This window comes from Clarias gariepinus, chromosome 17, assembly GCF_024256425.1.
Source record: "Clarias gariepinus isolate MV-2021 ecotype Netherlands chromosome 17, CGAR_prim_01v2, whole genome shotgun sequence".
Lineage (NCBI taxonomy): Eukaryota > Metazoa > Chordata > Actinopteri > Siluriformes > Clariidae > Clarias > Clarias gariepinus.
The window spans coordinates 23,712,090-23,729,765 of record NC_071116.1 but is presented as its reverse complement, the minus strand read 5'-3'; the positions used below and the strand labels follow the sequence as shown (position 1 = coordinate 23,729,765).

The window sequence follows — 17,676 nt, the reverse complement described above, 5'->3', positions numbered from 1 at the left end:
GAATACTCGCTAAATGTAGCGATAAAGTCACTAAATTGGCAACACTGACCTGAATAAACAGCCAGATTAAAGCATTACAGATGTCATACACATGTGGATGCGGAAGTAAAATCCTGTCCACACCCATAAAAACCGAGTCAACCTCCTTCTCCACACACACACACAGACACACACACCACCTCCAGGCTTTCAGAAGGATCAACTCCATTGCACAGTTTTTCCGCGCTGTTTCTGCAGGTAGGACTCTCCTGATCTCTAAACTTTATATAATACCAGAACACATATAGGATAGTTGCTCATTTAATACTCTGTAACACGGGTTAACGCTGAGATAACCTGTAATAATAACAACAACAATAATAATAATGTGTGTGTTTAGTGTAAACACCCTGTAACGGACATTATCCTGAACAAGGCAACATTTCCATTACAATGGAGAGTATTATAACCGGCTTCATGTGAACTTTATGTGTAATTACATCGAAGTCTTTACGGAAGTGAAACAGGAAGTGTCATGTATCTTAAAAAACTTCTAGTGTCTTTTTATCTGTTTGTTTTCTGTTGATAGTTTCTATGTTCAGCCTGTAGGCGGCGGGAAACGAATTCCAGCCGAATAAATGAATTTCAGCTGTAGCAGGACACGCCGACAGTCCCGAGTGTGTGTGAAGATCAGTGGAAATAAAAGTCAAAGGCTACATGTTAAACGAATGCAAAGTCTTGGGTCAGGGTCACGTGATGCAGTTTCGTTGCGTTTCGTTGCACTCGTGCATTTCGGTTTGGCGCGTCACTGATAATAAAATCCCAACGATGATAATAGAGCGGAGCGCGCGGACGGGCCGCATTTGCAAACCATCACCCGATTTAGTGAGCAGACGCAAAGTACTGAATACACATAAACACACATCTACACACACGCTTGCGTAGAGTTTTATGTTCTTTATACATACCTGAACCGAATGTTGTAGCGCTGAAATCTCACGCATCTCACGAAAAACACTTACAGTACTTGATTAAATATTGCATCTATAAATAAATCATCTATAGTACTAAAGCAAGGCAAGTTTATTTGTATAGCACATTTCATACACAATGGTAATTCAAAGTGCTTTACATTAAAGAGAAGAAAATAATTATAAAATGAAATAGAAATTAATAGGAATAAAACTGGTTTAAAATTTGATCAAAAATAAAAATAGTTTGCGATGAAACTTTTAAAACTACTTAAAATTTGATTTAGAATCAAAATAAAACAGGTTAAAATATAAGATAAACATAAAATACAGTGCAGTCAGTTCAGATGTAGCACAGTGTTCATTCAGTAAATGCACAGCTAAACAGATAAGTTTAAAGTCTATTTAAAGTCGATTTAAATGTTTTAACACATCTGATCTCCTCTGGAAGCTGTTTTCAACTGCGGGCTGCATAATAGCTAAAAGTAGACTCCCCTCCCCTTGTTTTGTGTGAACATTACACTTACAGCTCTAGAAACACCTACAGTCCCCATAAACCCTTATACATCTAAAAACGTCTCAGTAATACATTCAGTTCATTTTAAGCTCGAAAAAAGAAAATCCCGCAGTAATGACTTGAGACTTACAGCTTTAGAAACACCTACGGTTCGGACTTAACTCTTACAGCTCGAAAAACACCTACAGTACTGAATTAACTCTTACAGCTCAAAAGCACCTAAAGTATTAAATTAACACTTATACCTCTAAATAAAACATTTCCTGTACTGAATGAAAACGTACAGCTTTAGAAACTTTGAATTGACTCTTACAGCCTTAAAAAAAACCAGTAGTACTGAACTAGTGCTTAATTAACAAAATCACCTAAAGCTGAAAACTACTTAGCTGCAAACATCACATTCTTTATCGAATGAACCCTTACAGCTTTAAATAAATCTCATTCTGCTTAGTCAAAAAGTTGATATTAAGTTTCTATAACTGCAGGTATGATGGTAGGTTCAGCTGTAATTCAAATCAAAGGTTTGGTTTTATTTAAGTGATTACAGGCGCTAAGTTGCCTCATGGGCATCAATCAATTTTGTACAATTAATGTGTTCATTTATTTATGGATACAAATTTTTTTTATCCATCCATTCATAAAAAAGAAGATCAGTAATATTCATCTGTCATAGCTGGAAGTAGTGTCAGAGCTGCTGTAAAAGAAAATGCATCAACAGCTTTCTGAATCTTTTTTTGAAAGGGCATTGTGGTATAATATAATGAAATGTCTGTGTGTGTGTGTGTTGATATCCTGCACCTGCCCAGGATCACACACCACACACATCGACCTGATCATCAGTCATTAACAACCCATTTATCCTAGCAATAGGACAGTTGCTCAGGCAGATGGCGAGCAGTGTTTAGCGTAATAACATCTCAGAACGGTGTTCGATCACTTCATTCCTGTTTCAGGTTAAGCCCTGTTCATATAACCCTGCTGTGATGAATGATTCACGTGGGTCGAACGGTGTGTCTATGTGTGTGTGTGTGTGTGTATGTGTGTGTGTGTGTGTGTGCGTTTAGGGACATCCCTTTTGTTTTTGTGCGTAAGGTGAGGCAGGAGGTAATTACAGGTGTGTATATGTGTGTATGCATGCACACAGTCCTTAGGGAGAGGTAAGCTGAGCCGCGCAGAGAGAAAGAGAACACTAAGAGTCTTGATATTCATTTGCTTCTTCTTGTCTTCTGCAGTTCTTTTTTTCCTGCATCTTTGCTGTTACTGCTTGAACGTTTAACATCATGGCAGCCGTAAGTATCAGTTATTTATATAACTATTAAAAACAACTATTTTTCTTACTTTAAGTACTTATCACTGTTAAGATGTTATTCCTCATACAGTGCAACAGGTCTATTTGATATGTTATACACGCTATCACAAAGGTATACCCTGGCATTGTGTTTTCATACAAATTTATCGAGGAATAAGACAATGAGATGGTTGTTCTCATGCTGGCGTCTGAGTTTGCTGAGCGACAGACATTCCCGGGAGGTGTTGTGATTAAGTTAAATCTTATCAGCCTGTCACTCGTTTGTGATGATCATATGACACTATGACTTAAGACTTTAATCCAATCTTCGAAGGCCTGATAGTGAGCTTAAATAAGATGTTTAGTCGCTAGTTAAGCCTAATTAATCTCGCAAAACTATTGTTTACTCTTTTATAATAAATATAAATTATTATAATAATTTTATAATAATTCCACAATGAAGAAGGACTAAGTATTTTATAAACCCCTTTGGTTATTTTGACATTAGTCAGGTCAATAGATTAAATCTAATGTTTCACCATCCAAACATATCATCGTGATCAAAAAGCAATGTTGGCGAACATCCTGATTATTGTTACAACCAAGTATGTGCACACAATAAGTGCAAATACAAGTCTGCCTAACATGTGCAGTGTTGTTATTGTGGATGGTGATGGTATTAAAAAAAAAAAAAAAATTACTTTCTTTATTCACTATATAGACAATGCCATTATTCACTCATGCAACGATTTAAATGCTTCTACGGAAACCTGTTCTTAGCTGTTGCTTTGCATAAAACGGGTTTTACCTTCAGCTAGAAAGGGGAAAAATCATTTCAGTTACATATCATGAAGCTTTCCTGTTGGAGTCCTATCCTATATAATTTTATAGGATATAAGTTTGCATATGAGGTGGTGTAATCTGTATGTAAAAACTGTAATCGTACATGTGCTGCTCTAAAGTATTCACACATTGGCAGGCAGCACGGCATCCTGTGTGCGGTCTGAGCAAATTATTCGGATTAGAATTAAAAACTAAATCTTATAAGAAAATAATAGGAATTGGGATATTTATAAAACCTTGATCATTACAGAACCAAAGTACAGCCTGGATATCGTCATAATATCGTATCAGGGGTCCCCGGTGAGACTGTATATGCCAATTATTACTTATGAGGCAGTGGATGATGAGCCAATTCCAATAATTCTTAATATTCAAATAAATTCCAATATTTTTAAAGTTGCTATACTTTTTCACACTGGAGATTAGAGCTGCACAATTTAATAAAGAAAATGCATAATAGTTTGCGATGTTAAACTTTTATACTGTAAAATTTCCCTATTAAATATACAATGTTGTATTCAATCGAATTCATTAAGGATTACAGCTAATAAAGGCACAAATGATCTCATTAAGAGCTTTGTAAATAGTTATCATTTCAAAACTATTAAAATATATACAAATATTTTAATTATTGACAAACACTACATCAATTCCTGACTATAAATATATCACCTGTAATAAATATTACTATAATATAAATATATATAATAATTGGTCTGTATTGCGTTTTAAGTGGGAAGCACTACGAACAGTTATTTAAATGAATAAAAAGTACCTTTACATAATGGCTCCCTATAAATAAAAATGAAGCAGCAATACATAGGCCACAATATGTGCAGAGATGTACATTTGTTGTAAATTCTCTGTTTATTTCATTTTTTTTATCATGTAAATAATGATTCTAAGCAGAAAATGCACATTTGTTGTGAAATACAAAGTTATGACGTATTGTAATGTTCGATAAATAATCATTTAAAATTTTTTATCAAGTTATTGTTGAAAATATCACAGAACGTCTAGGACAGCTGAGCTAAATAATCAGACTTAAAATTCAGCAAAAAAAAATTTCTTAAATTTTCCATCGCTTATAATAAACCCTTTAGATTCCTTTAATGCCCATATATCCCAGTTGGGGAAATGCTGACTCTGTAGGTGGTATTTTTAGAAGCGAGATAAAGTGTGTGATGATGTACGCATGAAGTTTACAGTACACACACACACAGTGCCAGATTAGAGACTTATTCAGTGCAGACATAAGAAAGAAACACTAAACATGTATTAACTGACTGACTGCATTAATTATTTTCCTTTTCTTCTTTTTTTTATTTCATTTTGTGTGTGTGTTAGATTGGAAACCGTGGTACCATCTCCCAGGCATCTGATTTCGACGCTGAAATCGATGCAGAGAAACTTAGACAGGCCATGAAGGGAACAGGTGAGGAAAAATAATAAAAAAGTGTTATTTATGCGATTTTGTTCATTTATACGAATCCTTCGGAAAGTGTTCTCTGTATTTTTATACAGCATTTAACACTTTCACCACAACTCAAGTTGCTGTTTTTCATAATGCTTTATTCTGATTTCTTTTTCCTGTGGGATTAATAAAGTACTCCGTCTACCCGTCTATATCTATCTATTGTAATTTTGAGTAATCAGAAGCTGTTGATTAATTTCCTGTCGACTGTGACAGTGGTTCTGACTGTAAGGTTCATTTTCATTAATGCTCTCGTTCTATCATTTCTATAATGTAAACTTACACAGGTACAGAACATCATGAATGCTTATAAACAGATGTAAGGTGTTATAAAATGCTAACGATTCCTGTAAGGAAAAGTTTATTTAACGTTGATGAAATAAGTCTCACTTTCCAACACAGACTGCGATTGTTTTATTAATTTACATAAAAGTGAGGAATTGACTGTTTATAGCTGCTATAAAACCCTGATGAGCCATGATATTACAATGCAAAACATTACGCCACAGCAGGGTGGTGTTGGTTCCCCTTGAGCTACCGGGGCAGCTCTGGTCCATTGGAGCATGACTCCTCGGGACCCCTGGGGACGTGCTGTGGTGTCTGGCACCAGGACGTTGGCACCATCCTCAGGTTGCTGTGGGTTTTGGGGCGGGGCCTAAATGATCAGACGTGTTTCTCTGGCGCATCCCATGTGGTGCACCACTGGATTGTGATCTGGGGAGTCCTTTCAGCTGTAGTGGTCGAGATGATGCGGTAGGCAAACGCATGCACTTCTGCTATATTAACCCACCAGCTGCAACTCTATTACACCACTCTGTGCTTATTTCTGCCATGCCTGGTTGTGAGTAACTTTTCATGCAATCAACACTGCAATCCATTTCTTTGTTCCTCATTTCTTCTGGGAAAAGGTTTAGCGGAGACGGTCGCGGCGGAGGCAACCTTGTGTGGTCTTTAGTGGAACGTTAAGGCGACTATCGGATCATTTTTGACAGCACAGAGTCAAATGTTAAAGCATTAATTGCGTTAGAGCTTTAAGCAGAACATTGTTTCAGTATCATGGGACATGTTGTTGAGACACTGACGAAGTTAGAGTTGCGTAACTGACCTCAGCTGAATCCCTTCTGAGGCGTGGAAACAAAGCAGTGTACACACACACACACACACACACACACACACACACACACACACACACACACACCTAAAAACCATTAAATACCCCCCCCCCCCCATCATTAACGCAATCTAACACATTCATGTCTTGGGACAAATTTCGTGTGAGACATTGTTGACATTGTCCATCACTTTTACATCAATTTCCTCTTTTTTTTCTATGGTCTATAATATTCTCTTCATCCTAAAACAGGATGTGAACAGAATGTCAGGATGTGTTAAAACAAGCAGCTTTAACAGTTTTTCTAGTTTCCTGTAATAGCAGAACTTTATTTTTGGCCTGAGTTACAGTATGACGTAATATGCCTTTGATTTATTTCACCTTAATCTGTTAAACTCCCGCGATCCTTTTGACTGATTTTCGGACTGCTTCATATTACTTAGATGAGTCAAACATTATCCGCACTCTGGTTATATTATAACTTATCAGCGCTTTCCGTTCAAGGCTACTGTCTCTCCACGTGTGTGTACACTACGTGTTACATCAGAGCAAAAATGGATGCCGGACTTGTGATTTGCACAAAAGTAGAGAAGTGATTAATTCTTTCTGGTGCATGAGCTTGCGGCCTGCAAAAGTTTGGCACCCCATCCAGGGCGTCGCTTGCGTTGTGCCTGAGATGTGCTCCAGGCCTGCAATGACCGTACATTAATCTTATAGATAACGAATGAATAAATATTAAGCTTTTTTGACACACATTTGTTTTTCTGTCTTAATCTTTATTATTATTTTTGTCTTAAAATCTATTATTATTAGTAGTAGTAATAGTAGTAGGCGGCACGGTGGTGTAGTGGTTAGCACTGTCGCCTTGCACCTCCAGGGTCCGGGTTCGATTCCCGGCCATGCTTGATTCCTGTCTCTGCGTGCATGGAGTGCTTGGTGGGTTTCCTCCAGGTACTCCGGTTTCCTCCCACAGTCCAAAGATATGCAGGTTAGGCGGATTGGCATTCTCAAATTGCCCGTTGTTTGTGTGCCCTGCGATTGATTGACACCCTGTCCAGGCTGCCTCATGCCCTAAGTCTCCTGGGATAGGCTCCAGGTCCCTGCGACCCTGAATACAGGATAAAGTGGTATAGAAGACGAGTGAATAGTAGTTGTATTATGATGATGATTATTACTATCAGGTAATGTACTGTATTCTTTTTTTCAGGCACCGATGAGGCGGCCATCATCTCCATTCTGGCTCATCGTACGATTGCACAAAGGCAGAAGATTAAGGAAGCGTACAAAATTTCTATCGGAAAGGTCAGGACTTTTGTCTGTAATTACGTAAATACTGTTTTCCGATGGTAGAACTGTTCTCCCAGGCGTTTGGCTTTCTGATTCTGTTGATCGGCACTGAGGAGCTGTTGGAGGAATGAGGATGTAAAACACAATCATGGACTTTATTGATCACTGATGAAAGTCCCTGAGGGTGTAATTATTTATTAACACTGCTTATCTAACTATCTGAAACCAAACACCCTCTGTCGGGTTTATGATGCGGAAAAATGGCGGTTTTACTACAGCGTTTTGCATTAAGTGCTCCGTTCACAGGGCAACACGATAAGAGAAGCAAGGCTGCGTTTGATTCACAGCTCAGCGCGTGAGTTTGTTAAAGGAGGAGTAACAGATGCCGATTATCGAACGGTAAATACAACGTGGAACATTATGGATGTCTCAGGCGACACGTCGGTGAGCTCACACTGTCAAACAGTGCTGTTTGTAGAAGAGTCTGGAAAAAAACAGATTTCCCTGTAGGTGGTTTGTGTGTGGACAGAAAGTGTGAGTCATTCGGGTGGAAATGTCCGACGAGCCGTCTCACAAAAACACACAGACACACACAAATTCTTTTCTCCTGCTTCACTCTCTCTTTAGCTGTATTTGCATTTTCTTGCTTGTAAATCTAATAGGTTTTTCCTTTTCTCTCTCTGTCTCTCTCTCTGTCTCTCTCTCTCTCTCTCTGTGTGTCGTGGTTTGTCTCGATGTCTCTCACTAGGGACATGTTAGTGCAAACGTGTGCTTTTAATCAATAACTTTATTTGGAGCTGAGAATGTGACCGCAGCAGTAAAAGTCACATTGTTTTGCATTTTACTCACTCAGTGTCAAGTTAGAACCAGAAATGTTTAACGTCCAGAAAGAGTGTGATAAGCTAGCCACACTGTATGGAGAAAAGTATTTGCCCCAACCTGTTAATTATTGAGTTCAGATGCTTCAATCACTAAGACCCCTTCTCCCCAGTAAAGGCCAATCTTAATGCTTCATCATACCAGGACATCTTGGAGAATAGGCCCTTTTCTCTTCCAATATGACCAGAGTGCAATATGCCCCAGTGCACAAACCAAGCACTTTAAAGACATGGTTTGATGAGGAAGAACTTGACTGGCCCAAACACACAGCCCTGTGACCTCAACCCCATCCAGCACCTGTGAAATGAACTGGACTGGAGATTGCGAGCCGGGCCTTCTCGTCCAACATCAGTGCCTGAGTCCAAAAATGCTCTACAGAATAAATAGGCATGAATTCCCACAAAGACACTCCAAAAAGTTTGTGGACAGCCTTCCAAGAAGAGTGGAAGCTGTTAAAACTGCAGAAGGAGGACCAACTCCAACTTTTCTATGCTACAGTACATTTATCAGGTTGAGGAATTCAATGAAGCAAATCACAACTCGGATGCTGGAAGTCCATCTCTCTCTCACTCTCACTTTCTCGCTCTCTTTCTGTCTGTCTCGGGTCACTTGCTCTCTGACATTTCAAAACAAAGTAGCTGTATTATGATGGCGGTATTAAATGACAATGTTGATGAAACATTTAAATCCGTCTATATCACATATCAGGGTATCACTGCACGTGTGTGTGTGTGTGTGTGTGTGTGTGTGTGTGTGTGTGTGTGTGTGTTGGCATGTGTGTGCGTTCATTTGTGTGTTTTTGTATATTCTGAATACATTTTCATCTTTCTTGCCTATGAATATAAGTCCGACCACAGACATCCAAATGTTTGCATACACATTGGAGCTGTAACTACAGGGAAGGACAAAACATTTCTACCCCAAGTTTTAACTATACATAAGATAAAAAAAGATGTATATAACATTATCATGCTTTCTTCTTTAGAACTAGTTTACAAGGGCATGGTGATGCTCCTCAGGACTCCTCTATTTACATTTGAATTGACCATATCTACTGAAAAAAAAAAAAAAAAAAAAATTTCACACAAAATTTCGCCTTCCTGCAAGATGAAGTTTCAGCCCTCGATGCCAAGCGGGGGGTAACGTTTTTAAGAGGATCTGAAATCTGTCTATGGAAGCAGTATGGTTTGAACCTGGACAATTACAGTATTTCATCTGTTCTGCTTTGGGACAGAAACAGAAAGTTTATCGAGATGAAGAAATAGCGGAAAAAGTGAATTTGTGGATAGGAACCTCCTCAAGCTTGCGTGGCCAATTCATTCCAAGACGACGCTCTGAATCATAACATTTTTACTTGGCGGCCGATGCGGAAACGTACTGTAAGCTTTATTTTTTTTTTTTTTTTTTTAATAATAAGGAAAGGAAAGTATTGCCATGATCTTCTAGACTATTTCAAAGAAGAAAGAGTTTAAATTCTGACCTAAAAAGATGGAACCGTAAATACTGTGTGGCCCAAAAAACAACATTTTGAATCAGATATAACTGAAACTATTGGGCATAGTCTGGACCAGCGGTAGGCAAGCTCAGTCCGAGAGAACCGCAGTCCTTTAGATTGTAACTCGAACCCCGAAACGCCTGCCTGTAGCCTTAGTAATCCTGAAGACCTTGATTAGCGTGTGTGTTTGATTAGTGTTGGAGCTGAACTCTACTTGATTGCGGCTCTTTAGGACCGAACTTGCCCTTACTTTGTCCAGACCATGGTTGAGTTCCCCTGAGCCTGATGTCCTTCGGAAATGATTTAGATAGGACAGCATGATGTCGTCAGGACCGTACAAAACATACAGAGACATAATGGGGATATTGTCTTATCGTCTTATAATGGGGATGTGTCTTCAGGACGAATTGAAGCCCGAAAAATGGGGTCAAATTAACTGAAGTCCTTGTACTTCAGTCGTCTTGACGGCTAGCCTGCAGGCTCACCAGGTTCTAGCAAGATTTCTATCTTTCGTCAGATTTAACTGCATAAGTTACCCCGAAACCCCAACACGCCCCAAAATACTGCTAATAATATTCTTAGAAATCTTCAATCTAAAAAAACATACAATTATAGTCATATATATTGAAACCAAACACCAGCCGTCAAGATGTCCACTTGCTTCATTTTATCATCACCAAATTAGAGAAGGGCAGGTAGGAAAAACATGCAAAAACATAAATGCATGCATGAATGAAAGGCGACCCTGTGGCATATTGGTTTGCATGGTGGCCTCGCACCTTCAGGGTGAAGGGGTTCGTATCTTGCCTCAGCTTTGTGTGTGTGGAGTTTGCATTTTTTCCCCATGCTTGGTGGGTTTCCTTCAGGTTCCTTCCCACAGTCCAAAGACATGCAGATTAGGCTGATTGGCATTCCCAAGTTGCCCATAGTGTGTGTGTGTGTGTGTGTGGGTGTGATGGATTGGCACTCCGTCCAGGGTGTGTCGGAATTCTCCCGGAGGTAGGCTCCAGGCTTCCCGGGACTCACAGTACAGTATAGAAAACGAGTGAATCAACTGGCATTTACCCAATAATGTGGACAACTGCAATGAATTATTTTCAGTCATAATAATATTTTATCATTTAATACTTTCTACAGTTTTTGAGTTTATTCTACGTATTGCGCTTCAATATGATGTGTGTATGCAAGTTAACATTGGGGAAAAAAAACAGTTATCAAAGTGATTGTTTTATATATTAAAACATGGATTTATTTAAGTTTTTCGCTGGCAAACTAAATACCTCTTGGATCTGAATTGCATGTTTGCATGGAGTCGCATTCCTAATATAGATAGAAGGGTTCCACACACTTGCAGACACCCTCATTGCAACACTAAGATATAGTCTCTGCTTTGATGGCTTGTAGAATTTGGAAGATGACCTCAAGTCGGAGCTAAGCGGTAATTTCGAGAAGGTGGTGTGTGGCCTGCTGATGCCGGCGCCCGTTTACGATGCCTACGAGCTGAGAAACGCCATCAAGGTGCGTGTATCCTTACATCATCGCTACCATACAGTACGCACATTTCTTTCACAGTGTATCCGTTAGAATCTCTTCTTCAGATCAAACCCCGGCTCTGAAGTGCATCACACAAGCACTAAATTTAAATTTAAATTTTCCTTTCAGGGTGCTGGAACTGATGAAGCGTGTCTGATCGAGATTTTGGCTTCAAGGACCAACGCTGAGATTAAAGCCCTGACCGCTACCTACAAGAAAGGTACACAACCTTGATGTACATTTCCAACACGCACGCATGCTCGCACGCACGCTCACATCACATTCAGGGATTTAAGAACTGGACTCATGCGGGGTTATCCCTCAGCGATTGCATTCGTCAGACAGAGATTTGGTACACAGAGTCACTATTTTGCAAGCAGGTGTTAGCTTTAAGACCACACACATTCCGTCCTGGGATCGACCCTGACTGAAAGACACCCCTCAGGTGTACCTGACCTCAGGTGACCCAAGTGTGATATTAGCTTTGCATGAAGTTCTGCGGTTCGATATGCAAATGAATCTTGGCTTTGTGTTCTGGTCTGATCGATTTGTAACGACGGAAGAGTACGATCGCGATCTGGAGGATGATATCAGCGGAGACACATCTGGCATGTTTAAGAGGGTCCTGGTGTCCCTGGCTACGGTAAGATACCATTCAGCATGCACACACACACACACACACATATCTAGGGCAGTGTGTTTTGCCTTGCAGATGTAAGGTTCAGGCCACAGAGCACCTGTGCAGGGGTGGGACGTCCTCCTGGACGAATGACTGCACATGTGCATAAATTTACATGAAACTGCAGCATCCTGCAAAACACACCTACTATTACTACTCCAACTCTTCATCCTTCTCCTCCTACTATTACTATTAATACTATTCTAAATACTACTCCTACTCCTCTTCCTTTTACTACTTATACTACGTTTAACAATACTATTAACTTCTACTTTTCCGCCAAAACACAGTATTGGTGCAGATAGTATTTATTTTTTTATGTCATACATATAATACAGAACATGTGTGTGGCCAAAGAAGCTACTTCTGACGTTTATGCAACATGGAAGTGACTAATCTCGCTTCTCTAAGAATTTCAAGATACTAACGTCAGCCGTTTTGTAGAGATGATTTTATATGTGCCGCATTTTTCAGTATCACACTGTCTCGTTTCAAACAATAAGAATTTAAAATGCAAAGTATTCATATTGCTTGCAATTCAATTCAATTTTTATCCGTATAGTCCTTTTAACAGTTGTCATTGTCGCCAAGCAGCTTTACACAATCGAAAGAAAATGATGGAAGTTTATACGAAATGTGAAAATGAATGTTTATGAATCAAAATGATCAAATATTCCAAATAAGTTTGGATACTAAAATTGGTGTAAGCGCCAAAAAGTGTATGTAAAAATTGTTGATTAATTTTTGTTTTTTGGTAAAAGCTTAAAATCAAGCAAAAAATCTGTAGTGGCCGTAACCACGTCGAATTTACATGGCAATATCGCAACAATTTAGCATTTTAGAACAATACAATTTTTCAGTACAAGTTTCCTTTAAATGATAATCAGGATCATTAAACAATTCAAAAAAAAAAAAAAAGTTACAGGCACTACATAAAAGGGCATGAAATTGTATTTAGGAAATGTGTTTCTCTTTAACTGATAATAATTTAAATGTGTATGCGTATTAACAAAAAACAAAGCATGGATTGGGAGATAAGTATCATTAAGTATTATGAAAAATGCTGTAATTTAATCCTGTCTGAAAGTTCACTTTCATTTTAGCACCAATACCAAATACCACTACTGTCCTGTTAATTCTACTCCTACTATTACTTTCACCCCAATTACTACAACTCTTGCTCCCTTTCTCAGGGTCCAAGAGTAAAACTACCCAATCATAATTATGTATTTATCCATTACAACCTATGCCATACGTGTCCATTTTTGGGTGAACATGTTCCCATTTGTAGAACCAAAACCAATTTGAAATAAGCAGCAATTATACTGTAATTCATCTTTCACAGGCCGGGAGAGACGAGAGCACCGTCGTGGACGAGGCACTCGCTAAACAGGATGCCAAGGTGAGCATGGAGAGTTAGTGCCGTTCAAAAGTGCGTCATTAAACACTATAATGCTGTGCGCGCATATAACACACTGTTGATGTGCGGTATTCTGTAGGAGATCTTTGAGGCGGGCGAGGCGCGCTGGGGAACAGACGAGGTCAAGTTTCTCACCATCTTGTGTGTGAGGAACAGAAACCACTTACTTAAAGGTGTGTTTAACATGTTAGCTTATAATACACTCCTATCCATTTCACTTATCAGATATATGAATAACCTTCGTATGAACTCAACTAAGATTTATCAATTCATTTCATATGGAGCGTTTCAGACAATAATAAGCCATAATGTCTCAAGTCGATTAAGTTGACGGTCTGTAGTTGCTTAATTTGCCTAATATTTGTATAACTAATTTATATTTGGGTAGATTTTCACTAGAAGGTGTAACATTCTTTCACACCCTATGTAGTGCACTGATAAGGGGTGTACAGCCAAGTAGCCTAATGTGCATGTGGCACCTGGTGGAAACCCGACAAGCACTGGGAGAACATGCAAACTCTATGCACTCAGACCCAAGGCAGGAATCGAACCTGGAGCCTGCAGATCCAATGCAACAATGCTAACCATTACGCCTCTGTGCCACCTGCCTCTTAAATAACAGTATTGAACATTTTAAACTCAACACTGACTCCTAGTGGTGGAAAGCTGCATAGATTATCATTTTTTTTTACTGTATAATTTTACCTTTATAATTTAGTAGAATAAAATTACTACTGCATTGATTTTCATTTCTTGCTATATTGTGTGAATAGATTTCAGTAAATCTAATCATATTTTATCCTCCTTGATTGTTGCAGTGTTTCAGGAGTACCATCAGATTTCAGGCCGGGACATTGAAGACAGCATTAAGAGGGAGATGTCCGGCTGTCTGGAGGATGTTTTTCTCGCTATAGGTCTGGCCTTTTATTATAATTATTCTTTTTTTTATTAGCTATTTAAATGTCATATTTCATGAAACATTCTTACAATATATGCAAAGATGCTAAAAATTTTTTTTTAATGTAATTAATTCAGCATCCATTTATCAGCTTCAGTATTTTAAACAAATTTTATAAAAGTATTGTGTCTAATTGTGTGAATTTTATGTCCATTACCAACAACAACAATTAAATCCACTACAGATTGGGTGTCAAAATTTAGTCACACCATCAAGATGTGTCATGATTAGTTTTTTCAAGATTTCGCCCAGTATCCCCTCAACTTTAACACTAGATCTGTAGTATATCTGTGCGAGAACTCCTAGTTTAATTCAGATAGGGTAACGACTGTATATCGTGTTTCTTTGTTCTGCAGTGAGGTGCATCAGATGTAAGCCGGCATTCTTCGCCGAGAGACTTCATAAATCCATGAAGGTAAAACCACTAGAGCAGATATAATATCCATCCATATATTCCATTCGGGAAATTATGTTTTAAAAGGGAACTTATTCAAGTGTGTGTGTGTGTGTGTGTGTGTGTGTGTGTGTAGGGTCTAGGCACCACTGACAGCATCCTGATTAGAGTGATGGTCTCTCGTGCTGAGATCGACATGATTGACATCAAAGCTGAGTTCCTGAAGTTGTATGGAAAGACTCTGAACTCCTTCATTAAGGTAACTAACATACACACACACACACGTGTTCTTTTTTATACCTATATCTGTTTTGCATATTTAATAAAAAAATGTGTAAGCGTGTGTTCTAATTGGACTTAATCAGCCTTATATGAAAACTGTTCCTGCTTTTAAATGAACTTTATGTATTTCTTTGTGTGTGTGTGTGTGTGTGTGTGTGTGTGTGTTTTTTTCTCTCTCTTTTTAGGGGGACACATCTGGGGATTACCGAAAGATCCTTTTGGATCTTTGTGGAGCAGAAATCTAAGCTGAAAAGTCCACTCCATTGACTATAATATAACATTTATTAGGAGTTTCTAATGTGTGTGTTTAGCTGACTGACTCCTGTTCATTAACATGTAGCTAGTGTGTGTGTGTGTGTGTGTTTGGTCCAATAATTTAGCAAAACATTGTCAAACATTTCCTACTTTGTAATGCCAAATAACCAGAACGAACCTGTGCTTTAATAACCACGAATTAAAATGTAACAGTTTCTCTCTCTCTCTCTGGTCTCTTCTTCTAAAAACTGAGCTAAAAGACTAATCGTGGTTTTATTTTCCAACTGCATGCCTCAGCTACACCATCTCTACATAGACAGATTATTTGTAGAATTAGTACTAAAACAATTAAATTGGAAGCACATTATAATACGAAGTACATGGTTTTTACCATTTCACCATGGTATCGGTACTGTACATGGTATAGTACATAAGCACATGTTAATGCATTGTTCCAAGATACCGACAATATGTACATTGTTTGTGTAGCACATTATGTACAATGGCATTTGGTACAGCCATGTTATGACCAGTTGTATGTGCCATTCTGTGTATAATTATACGCACCTGTATCCTTGAAATGTAATTACCGTTGTGCAGTGTAATACAGTACATTGTGTGTAATATAGTACTGCCTGTACTATACCATACCGCTAATATGTACCAACAGATCTAATATGGTACAGTATGGACAAACGTGTCATATTAGATACTGGCTGAACTTTAATAGTAATTTTGATTCCCAATAAGTACCATGGTATTTAGCCAAGTATGTACAGTACCTTATACAGTACATTTCCATTCACGGCATTTGGCAGATGTTCTTATCCAGAGCCACTTACATTTAATCTCATTATATATCTGAGCAGTTAAGGGTCAAGGGCCTTGCTCAATGGCCCAACAGTGGTAGCTTGGTGGTGATGGGGTTTGAACCTGGTCAGCAGTTGATTAAATGACTAGTACTCTATAAAGTCGCGTGGTATTTGTACCATGGTAATGTCTGACATGCAATGCCAATACTATGGTATGCACTCCAGTTTCTAATTTTTATTTTTCTGATCTTCTCATAAAAATGCTAAGCATACAGTAGTTAATCTCTATTTTATAAACACTGCACATTTTATTAAACACTGCAAGAAAAAAAAAAGATCTTGCTGTCAAGAGCATGACATCTACATTTGTATATCAAATAGGGTCATGTTCAGATCCCTTCCTAACCCTTCCAGGGTTCCAGTGCATAAAGGTCTTACTATTCATTTGTGATGGTTCAGTAGTGCAAAAAAAAAAAACCACATGCATGCTGGTCTGCTAACTGCTGGTCTGCTGGTATCTTGGTAAGCAGGTGAGTGCATAGGAGCATACAGCATACCAGGAGAACATTACACGGTTTCTTTGGTTTAGTCAGTTACAGTTACATGGTTTATGTCCACTTGTCCATTATGGACCAGGCATAATCAATCACATTTGACCTCGTGTTGAGGAATTACAACTTGGACCAGATACTGTCTGTACTTACTTGCCAGCAACACGGTGCATGTTCAAATCACACGCGAGTATAGCCTGGACTGAATGGTATAATCTGGATGATCGTGTGGAAATCACATAATATATCCTTAAAATCATATAACTACCCTATATAGTATATATAACTCATAGGAGATTTTATGGGTGAAGTGTTTGCCAGAGCATCAAGGTTGAAGGTTTTCTCAGTATGGCTGAGAAATTATCGGACTGCCTGCTTCACACCCGAAATGCTAGCCTCCCAGGAACTCCTTAAATTACCCGAACATGTGGAAATGAATTGGAGCGACGTCAGGACTATACGGTGGATGTGGCAATAACTCTACTGTTCCCACACACAGATGCAAGTTGGAAACTATTCATCTGTTGATTTTTAAGAATCAGACGTTTCACTTCCTGACTGTTCATGGGAAGAAATGCAGTGGGCTCCAAGCCACCTTGGCCGGGATCGTCATTCACGGGCGCACAGCTTACTTTAAAACATTTGCACCATTCAAAAGAGTCAGATCATCCACTGTGCTAATCTTGAGAGAGAAATTTCATGACCAGTCCCAGGTTGACTTGAATGCCTCTTGTACATTTGAATAAATTAAATCTCCTCTCCCTCTAAGACTCTAAGAAGCTATGTATCATGCTCTTATTAAACACACTTCTCTATATGTGTCATACAAATAATAGAAATAACGCAAAAATGCTTAAGATTTGCTGGTTTATTCATTTTTATTAATTACTGTTCAAAGGATATTATTAAATACTGTGATGATTCCATAGCTCTTAATGGTGACGTGAG

At 38.6% G+C, this 17,676-nt stretch overlaps 1 protein-coding gene across 1 annotated transcript; it reads left to right on the top strand.

The window, feature by feature from the left end:
- The first annotated feature begins 107 nt into the window (after positions 1-107).
- On the top strand, positions 108-15,590 carry anxa4 (annexin A4). The gene is made up of 13 exons (XM_053516411.1): positions 108-237; positions 2,700-2,756; positions 4,946-5,033; positions 7,391-7,485; positions 11,249-11,362; positions 11,507-11,597; positions 11,941-12,020; positions 13,402-13,458; positions 13,556-13,649; positions 14,295-14,390; positions 14,791-14,849; positions 14,965-15,087; positions 15,296-15,590. The coding sequence occupies exons 2-13, from the start codon at positions 2,748-2,750 to the stop codon at positions 15,353-15,355; spliced, it is 966 nt and encodes a 321-aa protein (XP_053372386.1). The 5' UTR covers positions 108-237; positions 2,700-2,747; the 3' UTR covers positions 15,356-15,590.
- Positions 15,591-17,676: the final 2,086 nt, after the last annotated feature.

Coding starts and splice junctions, on each gene's coding strand:
- anxa4 (XM_053516411.1), top strand. Junction 11,598..11,940: donor GACCGCTACCTACAAGAAAG/GTACACAACCTT, acceptor TAACGACGGAAG/AGTACGATCGCGATCTGGAG. Junction 13,650..14,294: donor CAGAAACCACTTACTTAAAG/GTGTGTTTAACA, acceptor TGATTGTTGCAG/TGTTTCAGGAGTACCATCAG.